The sequence below is a fragment of the Marmota monax genome, unplaced genomic scaffold (genome assembly GCF_021218885.2).
Source record: "Marmota monax isolate L192 unplaced genomic scaffold, Marmota_monax_Labrador192_F-V1.1 WCK01_AAM20220418_F8-fsc00041, whole genome shotgun sequence".
NCBI classification, from domain to species: domain Eukaryota; kingdom Metazoa; phylum Chordata; class Mammalia; order Rodentia; family Sciuridae; genus Marmota; species Marmota monax.
The window spans coordinates 17,186,585-17,199,346 of NW_026695238.1; the positions used below are offsets into that span (position 1 = coordinate 17,186,585).

The following is a 12,762-nucleotide window of genomic DNA, read 5'->3' on the forward strand; positions in this document are numbered from 1 at the left end:
AGTTTAACTTTGAAATCACTGTTTTCTACCCACGCAGAAGCAAGAGAAGGCAACACCGCCCACACCTTGGTGCTGATCAAGGGTGCACATTTAAATTGCTCAGCTGACTAGTTAATAGAATTTTTTAGATCATTCAGACGTTAATTAAATATATACGTTTATGCAGACTGTTTTCCGACTAAGCAGCAAGGAGCCCCTTTTCTCCTTGGCTGTGTTAACTGCAGCTCTGGAATGTGTTTTCTTCTTGGGCGTTACTTTCCTAGATGGTCCATTGGTTTCTAGTAATTGAATTTTGAACTCTTTGCAAAATTATCTTTTAATTCTTTTTTAATGAAAAAGTCAGGGGGAAAGTTTAGGAAATTCTCTGGAATGATGAGTCAGTGCAGATGAAGTGCTTGCGGGTCTGTTTCTGGGATGTGTGTGTGCACACACATGTGCCAGATGTGGCCTCCAGGTCCCTGTTGTCAGAAGCGTGCGGGCAGGGGAAGAGCGGGCGTGTGAGCTGCGGCCCTCACCCAAATGCCAACTTTCCTTTGCCTTGCAGTCTCGGAAAGGGAGCGACCCAGACAAAGAGAAGAAAGGCTTGGAGAGCCGCGCCGACAGCATCGGGAGCGGCCGAGCCATCCCAATTAAACAGGTACGCAGCGTCCCCCTCCCTGCCCGTCGCCGGAGACACACCTCGGGTCGGCCGAGAGGACGCTGGCTCGGGTGCCAGGGTTTGTTTGATGTGTGGTGTTGATGAATGTAGAAGTCACTCACTTGACATCAATTAGAAGAGGTTCCTGGGAGTATTAAAATGGGATCATTAGAATGAGAAGAGGGAAATGTGACAACAGATCTAATGAAGTGCCGCGTGCCCACTACATATGGAGGGCCCATCCAGGCAGGGCCGGCTTCACAGGCTGCCTTTGTAGCGTGCCTTTGATTGGGCTGCTGGCCGCCAGGCGACACGGGTAAATCAGATCGCTGTACAAGAGCCCCTTGTGATCACAGGAATAGCCCGACGTGGCCCTAATTTGCTCTCGCAGACGGACATCTGAACGCTGTTTCAGGCTGGCCTGTGACAACGAGGCAATTAGTTGTGATAATCCTCGCCGGCGCGTCAGCTGTGCACGCTTGTTTGTAATTTGCTAATGAAGGAATTGTAACTTTGATTAGGTTCAGTTTCATTTAGACCTTATTATATAAAGGAACATTTACAGCTGTAATGTGGGGCCTTAATTAAACTTCCTCATTACACAACAGGACTTGAATTCAAGCATTTGTTTTGGCCTGTGCTGCTCGCCTGAAATAGGTTTCCATCAGCCCAGAAACCAGTGCTAAATCACTTTGTCGCAAGTAAAAAGCACTGGAATTCACGTGTGACGTGTGTTTTGCCATTTTATTTCCAGGGAGAATGAGAATAGAGTTCAGCCCCACACAGAGGCTTCTGGGAGTGCCGTCTTTTAGTTTGTTAAAGGAAGCCAACTGATTTAGTGTGCTCTGCTCAAGGAGAAAAAGAAATCTGTGGGCAGGATGATAGTTCTGCCTCCAGTGGACACTGCTTGTCCGCTCTGGCCCTCTGGTTGATATCGCCTATGCCCTCTCCTCATCTGTAGGGACTTGGATTTATTTCTCCTTTAGGAATGCACCTGGGCACTGGCCACTCTTAAAGAGGGACAGAGTCTTTCCTAAAATACAACTGGACCATTTCGGCAATAATAGCTTTCACTCATTTGGAACAAACAGGGTACAGCTTTGGTGGGGGCTGGGCAGTCCAGAGTGCTGACCTGGGAGAGGAAGGGGTAAGCAGGGCCACAGCACCTGGGATGAGACCAGAGGCCAGGAGTCCACAGGGCCTCCTGAGAAGCCCACGACTGTTGCAAAGCCCCTCAGCAGCTGCAGAACTGAGTGGGCCTGTGCCCCCATCTTTCTCCTTGCACCAGGCTCTGCCCATGAGTTGCCAGGTGGGGAGAAGGACAGTCTGGATGTGGTGACCAAGGCCATTGTGCCTGTGTCCAGGACACACGTTCACATACCAGGTGACAGTGTGGGTCAGCTCAGGGACCCCCACAGCTTGCTAGGACCCTTCAGTCCGTGCACGTGGTCTCTTCCTTCAGCTCCCTTATTTATAACCTGACTCTCCGTCATGTGATGCTGGTCTATAACATTTATGCTATAGGAGTTTCACAATCAGGAAGGTCACTGTTTTCTTCTCACCCCTAGACCTGGCACTAGGATATGGACTGTGGGGAAGATTGAAAATCTCCACGGTTCCTGGTTCATGTGCACTGTTGACTTGGGTGGGCAGGAGCCCCTCTGCCAGTCAGCCAGGCCCCAAGTGAGCTTGGGCCTTCACTTAGTCTTGACCCTGCTCATCTGTGGAGGGGATCCTCACAGACGGGGCTCCCCTTCTGTGTGCAGGTTGGTATCGACCATCAAGTGTAACACAGTCGAATCTAGTCGGTGGCAGCCTTTCGATCGTGAATGTTCACCGTCATCTCACTGAAATCTAGTGACAGTCTGGTTTCCTGGTGACTACTGGACTCTGGGAGCTCCTTGTCCCTCATCAGTGCCCTGATGTGTAGACACAGACTAGCTCCTTCTGGGTGTCCAGGTGCCCCAGACTTCAGACTCCTCCTCTGTAAATCGGGGCACTGGAGGCTGTCTGAATCCTCCGATTCCACAAAGGATGCCCCCGTTCCCGCAGCGCTGGAGTTTGAAGTCAGTGTCCAGAGCACCCTGTCAGAGGCACCCCCCGTGCACGCTGCGGGCTGTAGATGGTCCTGTGGGCTCATCGCACCGGCCTGCATGCACCGTGTTTCTAAAGGAGCACAGATCACTTGAGAGCCTCCGAGTTCCTCAGGCCCAGTGTGATGAATTCAACAACGTGGAAATGAGAGGACGGGGCGCTACCTACCCAGCGTAGATGAGAACTCAGCAGCTGTTTGTTGAGCAGTCGAACAGTGCCCGTCAGTGAAGCGCTCTCCTACAGCCTCCAGGCTGGAGGCTTGCGATGCTGTGTGCTGAGTGGGACCCTGGGGGCAAGTGCCCTGACCAGGCAGTGGGAAGCATGGGACCCGCCTTCCACAGGACCCTCTGCCCAGTACCTGTAGCCCTCCCCACTGCCCAAGTGATGAGAAGCCTGCAAAGAGCTCTGGAAGCAGAGTTTTGGGTTAGAAATCAAATGTGTGAGCCCTGACCTCAACAGGAGCTTCAAGGGCTTGCCTACAGCAGCCCACCTCACCCGTGCGCTCAGGTGGGAATGGCCGTCCCCTCAGTCCTCTCTGCGTCTGTCACCTTTGTGTTCCTGCCCTTCTCACCATCAGCAGGACACCTTGTCCTCAGGCCCACCAGCTCTCTTGCCTGATGGCAGAGGGGTAGCCCTGGGGGCTCAGCAGGCCAGGCGTCGTGGTCATGCCCCGGGCTTGGCCGGGCCCCTGTTCTGAGCCACGCCTCCTCTCCCCACAGATGGACCACGTCTGTACAGGTTGCACGTACGCGGTGGGTAATTTTAACCCCGTTTCACTTAAACTCTAGACTCCTTCGTGTGAGAGCCCAGGCTCCTCCCCAGTATGGGAGCCGGCCGGCTTTCTGGGGCTTACCTCCGTTTCTCCTGGACCGGAGCCCACCTCTCATTGTTCTGTCCTTTCCGGGGCCTTGGAGGGGACTGGTTCAGAGAGTTCTGTTTCTTTACTTCCTAACAAGATGAGGTCTATTCGAATAAAAATTAAAAAGCAAAGCAAGACAAATAAAAGCCAGAGCCCGGCTCAGCGGCGAGTGGGCTTGTCACGTATTAATTTTTCATTGCTGTGGAGAGTTGTACATACATAATCACTTGATTGCAGTGGGAGTTGGGGAGCTCCTACGGTGTCATTTGCATAAATCTTGTTAAGTCAATGGCAGTTAATGAAGTACAAATGAGCCTGGAGAAGGTGACATGCAGACCGTGGGTGGCAGATGGGAGGTCTGTTTGGGGACGGCAGCTGTGTGCTCGCCTTTCTTTCTTTCTCTTTAGCATTTTTTAATCTCTATATTTGAGTACAGACACACAGCCGTGGGCCTTGGCCTCTTCCCCTTCTGCATGCTGCTGGCCCGAGCCCCGGGCCTCTTCCGCCGCTGGTGTGCATGCTGCGAACAGAGGCCACGGGCCCACCTTGTGCTCCGTAGCGCGCAGAGCAGATCTGAATGTCTAAAACTAATCAGTTTATCTTGTCATGCTTATGCAGTTGAAAGTGTGTTTGGGTTGGTGGGGACAAACAAAAAACCCTTCTCACTAGGTCTTTGGAGGCAGGGTTTTGTCTCAGGAGGTCTCAACAGCACTGTCTTAGCTTGGTGTGTTCCATTTGAATCTGGGCCCTCTGACTGGCCACGGGGGATTGGCAGTGCAAGGGGTTTAGTGAGCACTGAGAAATGCAGAGGTGGGGATCTCACCAGATAAGCAGGCTGAGCCGAGGCCCTTGGTCAGCATGGGGCCCCAGCCTGTCTAGCTTTGGTTAGCGTCCTGGCTGTGGGAGGTCTCCAGGCTTAGGTGCTCAGAGATTCTGGGCACAATGGTACCATTTTTGGAAGTCTCCTGCTGGTTTGAGCCTTTGCTTGGTATTTTGAGAGGAATCCAGGTCTCCATCACACTGAGGAAATGTAGGCAGAGAGGTGTGTGAGCCCCAACGGCCGTGCTGGGATGTGCTGCTGTACCCGAGCTACAAGAGCCGCCTGCTCCGCGGATCCCACCAGGTGGTCCAGCCAAGGTGGTTTCCCAGCTATAGGGGGTCACTGTGACCTGCTGGAGACCTTGGATCAGACTTGCTTGCTTTTGCAATGCTGAGGGGTAAACCAAAGGAGCATGGTGTCTTCATGAAGCTTCTTGAAAGTCTCGATTTTGACCTTGCACCTGATGTCAGGCCACCTTTAGAGAGGAGAGTCAGAGGTAGGAGCACAGTTTCTCACAGTGGTAAGGCCGCGGGGAAGCCCTGCCCAGGGTGGCAGCGGGAGGGCCGCCTGGCTGGGGCGCTCTCCACACCTGGCGCCAGGCCGTGAACGTCTCCCAGCCCTGCATGATTGTCGACTGTCAGTCAGAGAAAGGAGCCTCGGGAGTTCTTCCCCTTGTGGGCAGCTCACCTGTGTTGTCTGGTACCTGGGCCAACACTAGGGCTGTGTTGTGTGGCGTGGGAAGATAAAGACAACCCAGTGACACCACGAGGACATTCCTGAAAGTGCAGCATTGGGCAGCGCGTGGGCCTGTGTGCTGCTCACCGAGGAGACAAAACCCCAAGACGGAACTGGAAGAGGAGCAGGCCAGGCAGCTCTCCTCCAGGAGCACGCAGAGGGAGAACTTGGCAGGGCCACCTCCCTGCAGCCTCTGCAGGGCGGGACGATGCTGGCTGGTGTTGATGGAGCAGGACATAGCGGGGACAAGGTGAGCAAGAGTGCCACGTGCACCACTCAGGACATGGGTTCTGCCCAGACGTTGGGGTCCCCACCAGCTCCCTAGGAACAGGTGATTCGCTGACCCGGCCCCGGTGCCCTGGAAGCTCACTTACCTCACTTGGGTGAATGACTTCCCAAGAGCCTCCCATTCAGCCTGGGTCACAACAGTCTTGGCCCAATGAAGATCATGAAATTGATGTGTCACGTGGGCATGTCACAAGATTTTACTCCCACTCCTCAAATATCTCAATGCCGCTGGCCAGACAGTCCCAGGTATCTGGATGCTCCCCTAGGAATCCACAGTCATCTGTCTTGGAATCAACAGGGCACACCCTCCGCTGGTCCCCAGCTGTTTGGGCAGCACAGGTGGGTGGCAACATGGTTTACGCAGAATGCTTAATGAGACCACTTTTACCAAAGTGAGGAATCCATCATTTAAACATAAACCTTCAAAGCAATTTGAAAACTGTGCTTCCCTCGGCCACCAGGGCTCCATGAGGGCAATACGCTGAGCTGCTTTGCCCACCGTAGACTGCGGTGCAAAAATGATGCTCTCTCCAGGACCCGGAGTTAATGTTAGAGCCCGTGTACTTGATGTGTTCAGGACCTAAGAGCTGGGTAATGTCTAGGGGTTCATTGTAGCAAAATAGTGTTCTTTTCCTTGAAAGTTCAGCGGGGATGGTGAAACTGGACTCCTTATGAGCTCAGAAATAGGCAAGAAAGGAAAAACTCACTCAGAAGCAGGAGAGTTTCTGCAAATAGCTAATGTTGGCCCCTAGCACCACAACTGAATTTTCATAGTGATACATTAATAAGGTGTTCATTTCTGGAATGCTCTCTTCAGACTCGATCAATCTGTAACCAGCCTGGGCTCATCCTTGTGTTGATGTGCCCTGGGTCCTCTTCTGGGCCCGAGAGGACAGTAGATGTCTGTGGCCTGGCTGGCTCAGGTGTGCTGGGAAGACCCAGCCCGAGGGCTCTCACCCCAGGGGCTGATGCCCAAGGGAGCTGTGTTTGCAAAATCCAGGGACCAGCAGCCCCAGTGGAGGGAGGGCAGAGAAGCCAAGGTGGGCAGGGAAGCCAAGGTGCTGGCCCTGGAAGTGAGGGGGGCAGGGGCGGGGGGGGCCTGGAAGGCCAGCTGTCGGGTTGCCCAGGGTACTGGCTGCCCACGAGGTACTGGTTTCCCTGCCTTCATGGTGGAGTGTCCTGCAGTTTTCCACAGAGTAGTCATGGGGATGTGGGACTGGTGACCGCCCAGAACCCACTCCAGCTCCTGCGGGGAGGGTGCCCGAGCCAGGTCCCCGAGGATGGGCCAGCATGCCCTTGCCTCTCAGAGTGGCCTGGCCCCCGTGATGCGCCCTTGCTCTGTCATCACAGCACGTAACGGGGATAATTACCTGTCAGCGCATTACCAGTACCAGAGCTTGTTGACCCCACATGAGGGCCCGACTGGCCCAGGCTCTGCCCTGTCTACGCCTGTGAGGCGCCACGGTGCCCATGTCGTGGATGCGGAAAGTGAGGCTCGGCAATGTGTCGCTTGCAGAGGTTGCCTGGAATGCGGTCCTAAAGTTCCACCGACTGGGTGACTCCGGCACGAAGTTCCCTCCGCAGTCCTGGAGGCTGGCAGTCCAGGGTCCAGGCACAGGCAGGGCTAGTTCCCAGGGAGCCCTGTCTCCGTGGCTTGGCGTAGCCTCCTTCCTGCGTGTGCACTCCTGGCATCTCGTCCTCTTCTCACAGGGACATGCGGCCCGTTAGGTTAGGGCCCCACCCTTAGACCTCTTGAACTCACAAGCCTCCTCCAAGACCCTGCCTCCAGCTGCCGTCACGTTGGGGGCAAGGGCTGCCACGTGTGAACACGGTTCAGCACCACCCAGCCAACGGCAGAGCTGGGACAGGAGCTCCCGTGTGTGACGGGGGCCATCCGTAACCTGTTCTGTCTTAGACCGAGGCCACTCCACTCCCATCGAGCTCGTCTGAGAGGGCAAAGGACCCACTGCAGGCAGTGGTGTGCGCTGCCTAGGAAGCACTTAGGACTCTTCAGACTCTTGTGACAAGAGCATTTCCATTGAAACCCTCCTAGCGTGTACCAAACTGCAGTCACGTGCCGCATGACATCATGGCGGGCAGCAGTGGTCTGCGCATACAGTGGTGGTCCCGGAAGATTCTATTGCTTAGTGACATGGTTCCCACCCTAGTATAAGTGCCAGACTGCAATCACATGCCACGTGACATTATGGCGGGCAGCAGTGGTCCACATAAACGGTGGTGATTCCAGAAGTTCCCACCCTAGTGTAAGTACACTCAGTGAAGTTCCCACAACAAAAGTCAACAACAATGGTGCTTTTGTTTCTCGGGACATGTCCCTGTCATGAAGCAGCACAGGATGTGTCTTAAGACCATTGACAGGCTCAATCCTGCGAGGCAACACGTCCTACTGTGCGCAACGCGTTCTGTCTCATTTCTGGCATTTTATTCCTATTTAACAGAGACTTCTGTTAGCCTTGTTTTGAAAAGAAAAGCAAAACCCCTTTTCCATGGGGACTGCTCCTCAGGACCGAGGGCAGCGGTCAGGTCTGTAGCTGGGGATGTCCAGGAAAATACATGGTAATGAGTAGGCGCCCACAATTCTTGTGTTTGTCTTAAATATAGCCTCCCTCCTGGCCTTCCAGAACAGTCTGTGCAACAAGTGCCTATGGTGATGGCTCTGGTGCATTGTTCTTAACCTATCAAGATGATGCCCAAGTACCTACCTCCTTACGGAGGGAGCCCACGCATGACGGGCTGAGAGGCCAGGGTGCCTTCACTTCTGGATGTTTTCTGCCTGCTGCTGTAAGTTGTTTTGCGAGCACAGAGGCAGAGTAGGCTTTTCCCAGGCTTGCTTTTGCTCCTGGTGAATGGATCTGGACACCCATTGAACACCAGTTCTGTAGGAAAAATCACACTGGCTTTTGAAACTTCATGTCCGTTTGGAAATCACCACGGTGGGACCCCTGGGGCACCTGGTGTGGCTCCTCCACAGCATCTCGCCGCACTGTGTTCTGAGACTGTGCCCTGACCAGGGTCCCGGCCTGCTGTGCCCCACTCTCGAGGTTCTGTTTGTTTTGTTTTTGCAGCACTGGGGATTGAACCCAGGAAACTCTCCTACTGAGCCCAACCCCATCCCTTTTCTTTTTTATATTTGGGATCCTCCTGCCTCAGCCTCCCGAGTCACGGGGATTACAGGTGTGCACCACCATGCCTGGCTCACACACCCTCTTGACTGGTTTTTCTGTGGCTGACTCCACAACCTTTTGCTCCAGAAGTTCCACAGGAGGGAACAGGGAGCATAATGTGGCGCGGGCCCAAGCTGCACAGGCTGTCTGGTATGGACCAGATGAGGTTTGGGGGCTTCAGTTAAGTGTCAGTGTCCGTGGGCCCCAAGGTTGCCCAGGCAGTCGGGTTGAGTTTCGAGAGATTGCACTTCCACATTCCCAGGTATGCTGAAGGTGCTGGGCTGGGCCCACACTTTGGCTTCCCTGACCGTACACCTGGGGTCACCGGGGCTCAGTCCTTTCCTCCTTGCACATGGGGGTTCCTAACCTTGGCTACGACTTCTGGCGCCTCTGACCAGTGCTTGTCAGGCTCTGCCTGTCCTTGAGGCCCACGTGGAACACTTTGGCTCCGGAAAGACGTGGGCAGTGGTGTCTTCTCTGCCCCCTCCTTGGAGGCCTTGTGGAGCCTGGAGTCTTCCACTTCCTGTTGCTTAGAAACCTCATCCAGGTGCTTCCCCCAGGGCAGACTCAGGAGGGGCCGGAGGGAGGGAGGCTGTGGCCGTGAGGGTGGCTCTGAAGGATAGTTAGAATAGGTTCATAGTGTGAAATCATTTTCCTTCCCCCAAATGAATTCTGTGTTCCTAAAAAAGAAAGTTATACTAGAGAATTCACTTTTTCTTAAGTTATACTTTAAGAAAAAAATATGATTTAAAATTCCTTAAGTTTGTCTCTTTCATGTGTTTAAGATACTATACATTTCACACAGTGTATTCACTTTTTTTTAGTCTTTGAAATGACCCACAAAGGTCTCAGAAAGCCAGTTTCTTCTAAAACTACTCTACTTCTCATTGTTCGTGTGCAAGACATCCCATCTAAATAAATGTCTTTATGTTCATCTCATCTAAATAAATGTCTTTATGTTCTAATTTTACTCAGATTTTTTTTAACCATCAAATGCACCAACTTTAGAAGTGCCAGACTGTTTTCATAATTGGCAAAGTTGTACCCCACTACTCCGTGAAACCCAGCCTTTGTGCTGGTAACACGTGATAAAAGCAAGAGTGTTCATTGTTCGGAGGTCATTCTGTAGAGGAAGTGCTTCTGTTGTTTTAGAAACACATGAGACTTGTTTGTACAAATAGGTGGATACCGCACGAGCTGCACAGGTGCTGCTTGAGACGTGCTGTAGAGAGTGGTGGCATCTCCCCTTGGGCTCATATATAATGGAAAGGAAATTAAACAGTGAGAAATCACTCTGTGCTAGGGTTTATCATTAACAAAATGATAAATTCCAACTCTTTAAAAAAAATCAGGAGAAGCAGAACATTAAAAGTGTCCACCACGAGGACTGAAAACTGGCCTGGCCTTGTAGGAGGGTAACCTGGCAGTGTGTTTTTGAAAAGGAGATGAAAATGTGCTTCACTCTGTCCAGTCATCTCTTGTAGAAATTTATACCAAGAAAATAATTCACTAGGATTAAAAAAAAACCTTAACTGTAAAAAAGAAAAAACAAAGTTCATAACAGAGTTGTCTATAAATGTCAGTGACAGGAGGCAGGGACCTCGGGGCGGGGGGCTGGGGGGTGGAGTTGGTGATGGCCAGGTAGACAGCACCGGGACGCACTGCTGCTAATGAGTGAAGGTGAAGACAGACTGTGGGTGAGTAGCACATGAAGGAACATGGAGTGCACCCGGCTTCCGGCTGGATGCACAGGAGCAAGCGCAGGCTGGGGGCGGATGGGGACCCTGGGAAGTCTCAGCTATTGGTACTGAAATAAGTTTAGACCCAAAGAAGTTGCAAACACAGTACAGAGTCCCTGTATACCTTTTACCCAACTGCCTCCAAAGTGAACATATTTACACAACCCTGATACAGTGATCAAAAATCAGGAAATTAACCAAGTGCAGTGGGCAGCCTGTCACCCCACAGCTCAGGAGGCTGAGGCAGGAGGATGGCAACTTAGCAAGATCCTGTCTCACAGTAAAATAGGACTGGGAATGTAACTCAGTGCAGAGGCCCAAGGTTTGAGGGAGAAGGGCCTAGGCAGCCAGGACCAGAGGCCGTGAGGCCGGACAGGGCCAGGACGAAGGAGCGCGGAGGTGGTCTTCTGATGAAGTCGACTTCCAGCTTGACGGAAGTGCTGGTGGACACAAGGGGGGCCCTATCGGACAGACACTTCTGTACTCATGCTCCTGAGACGCGCGGGCAGAGGAGCCACCAGTCAATGATAGTGAGGAGCTTGTGACAGGGGCGGAGACGAGGAAGGAGGAAATCCCACAGACCACAGAAAGAACAGGCCACACTCCCACTGGACTCTCAGCTCTGGGGCCCCTTCTCTCCGGAGCAGTCTGTCTCTGTCACCTTTGCAGTAACCCTGCTGCTGGCCTGCTGCTCTGTGTCCTGTTCTTCAGTTCTTGGCTGAACGGACACACGTTCAATACCTGGTATCAAAAAAGAAAAGAAAACAAAAGGATGTCTGTATTCACCGAGTGCTGGTAACAGATTCCGTCTGTCTGGCCTTCCTCCTTTTCACTGAGACCCCATCCAGGTCCCCCATTCTGTATAACTGCTGTGTGCTCTGGTCACCTGCACTCTGACAGTCCCTCAGGCTCCCTTACTTCCCGTGTCCTTGACACTGTGGCTTGGGGACTGCCTTGGCCTGGATGGTGGGGGTTTCTGCAGGAGGAGGTGCGCTCCCCCAGCCCAGCCTGTTCCCGAGACCTCCCGCTGTGGGCATTTGGATAAGGCGAGGTCAGTTGGCAGGATTCCTCCCTGGGAAGGGGCTTTTTTTTTCCCTTCGAGGAGGATCACTGGGGAAAATCTGAACACCCTGCCGATGCTCTGTAAGTCAGTTTTCATGCTATAAATTGTGTTCAGTGAAAGATTTTTTTTTAAATGATCATAAAGTGCCCCGGCTGCCCTGTGTGTGCACACGTGTTTGCTTTGGTGGCAGAGAGCTTCTCTCCTTCCCTTCACAGGGAACCTCAGGGTGGTTGGGGCACATGAACCAGTGTAGGTATTGATGGGGTTGTAAAAGCCCTCTCCCATGGTCATGCACACAACCCAAGTGTGTCCGTGGCCTAATGGCCTGGTATTCTGTGCCCTGCCTGTCTCTGATCTGTCCACTCACCAGAGGACTTTTAGTCGAGCTCTGGTTGGGCCTTCCTGCAGTGGAGAGAGGCTGGGCCTGAAAGGAGGCCCTCGGGAGGCCCAGGTGGGGAGCAACTAGGAGTGTTGGGGAGTGGGTGGCCTCCCAGGTCCATCTGAAGGTCAGGGGGACCAGAGGGCCCTGGCAGGTGAGCACATGGTGGTTTCCTTCTATTGAATGTGTCACGGTGTCTGTCAGGCAGCAGATCTGCCTTCACGCTGCTGTAGCTCAGGGTCACACTGCACCAAGGTCAAGCAGGTGTCCTGAGGTGCCCCGGCCAGCCTGTTCTGCCCCATCATTGGTGCATTAAAATTGAACATTCTCAGGATTTTGCAGATTTTTCTTAAGTAGTTTGTCTCAGAGAATAAAGAATATATATATGTATACACGCATTTATATACACACATCCGTGTGACATGTTAACTACCCTAACACATGCTATGATTATAGCGTATACCTTACCACATAGATGAGCCCCAAGGTTTCTTTTCTGTGGTCTTCCCACTTCTGGCCAAATAACTAAATGTCTGCTCTGCCTGCATTGGAATTGCCGTGTCTCACCACATAAGCAGCCATTTTTAAAGCTAGAAGTGGTCCTTACTTTGCATGTAGGGAAACAGAGTCCCAGGAAGGACAGATGACTGCCCCAGCTCCTCATGAGGTGGTGGGTTGGAGCCCACCTTAGCAGAGGCATATTCCTGGTCTCTGCCCCCACAAGCGCAGACACCACAGTTGTCATTCTTTGTGCGCTGTTTTAAAAAAATCCCAGTATTAGTGTTTCAAACTAGATATTCTGGTTATATTGCATCTGGCAGGTTTTTTCTAAGTTGAATTCCCTTGAGCATCATAGGTTTGAGGAAAGGAATAAATAAAAAGTGCTGGATTTTTAAGTACTTTTTGTGGTCCTTACAGGGGAGCACAGCCACTCTGTGTGTGCACACATCTTCAGTGGGCTCA

At 52.5% G+C, this 12,762-nt stretch overlaps 1 protein-coding gene across 13 annotated transcripts in view; it reads left to right on the forward strand.

Annotated features, from left to right (window-relative positions):
- The window catches only part of Agap1 (ArfGAP with GTPase domain, ankyrin repeat and PH domain 1), a 488,301-nt gene that overhangs the window by 240,300 nt on the left and 235,239 nt on the right, over nucleotides 1-12,762 (forward strand). For all 13 annotated transcript variants that reach the window (XM_058577558.1, XM_058577559.1, XM_058577560.1 and 10 more), the window contains one exon: nucleotides 545-637. In XM_058577558.1, coding sequence (XP_058433541.1) covers nucleotides 545-637 — 93 coding nt within the window. The remainder of the gene's footprint in view (nucleotides 1-544; nucleotides 638-12,762) is intronic.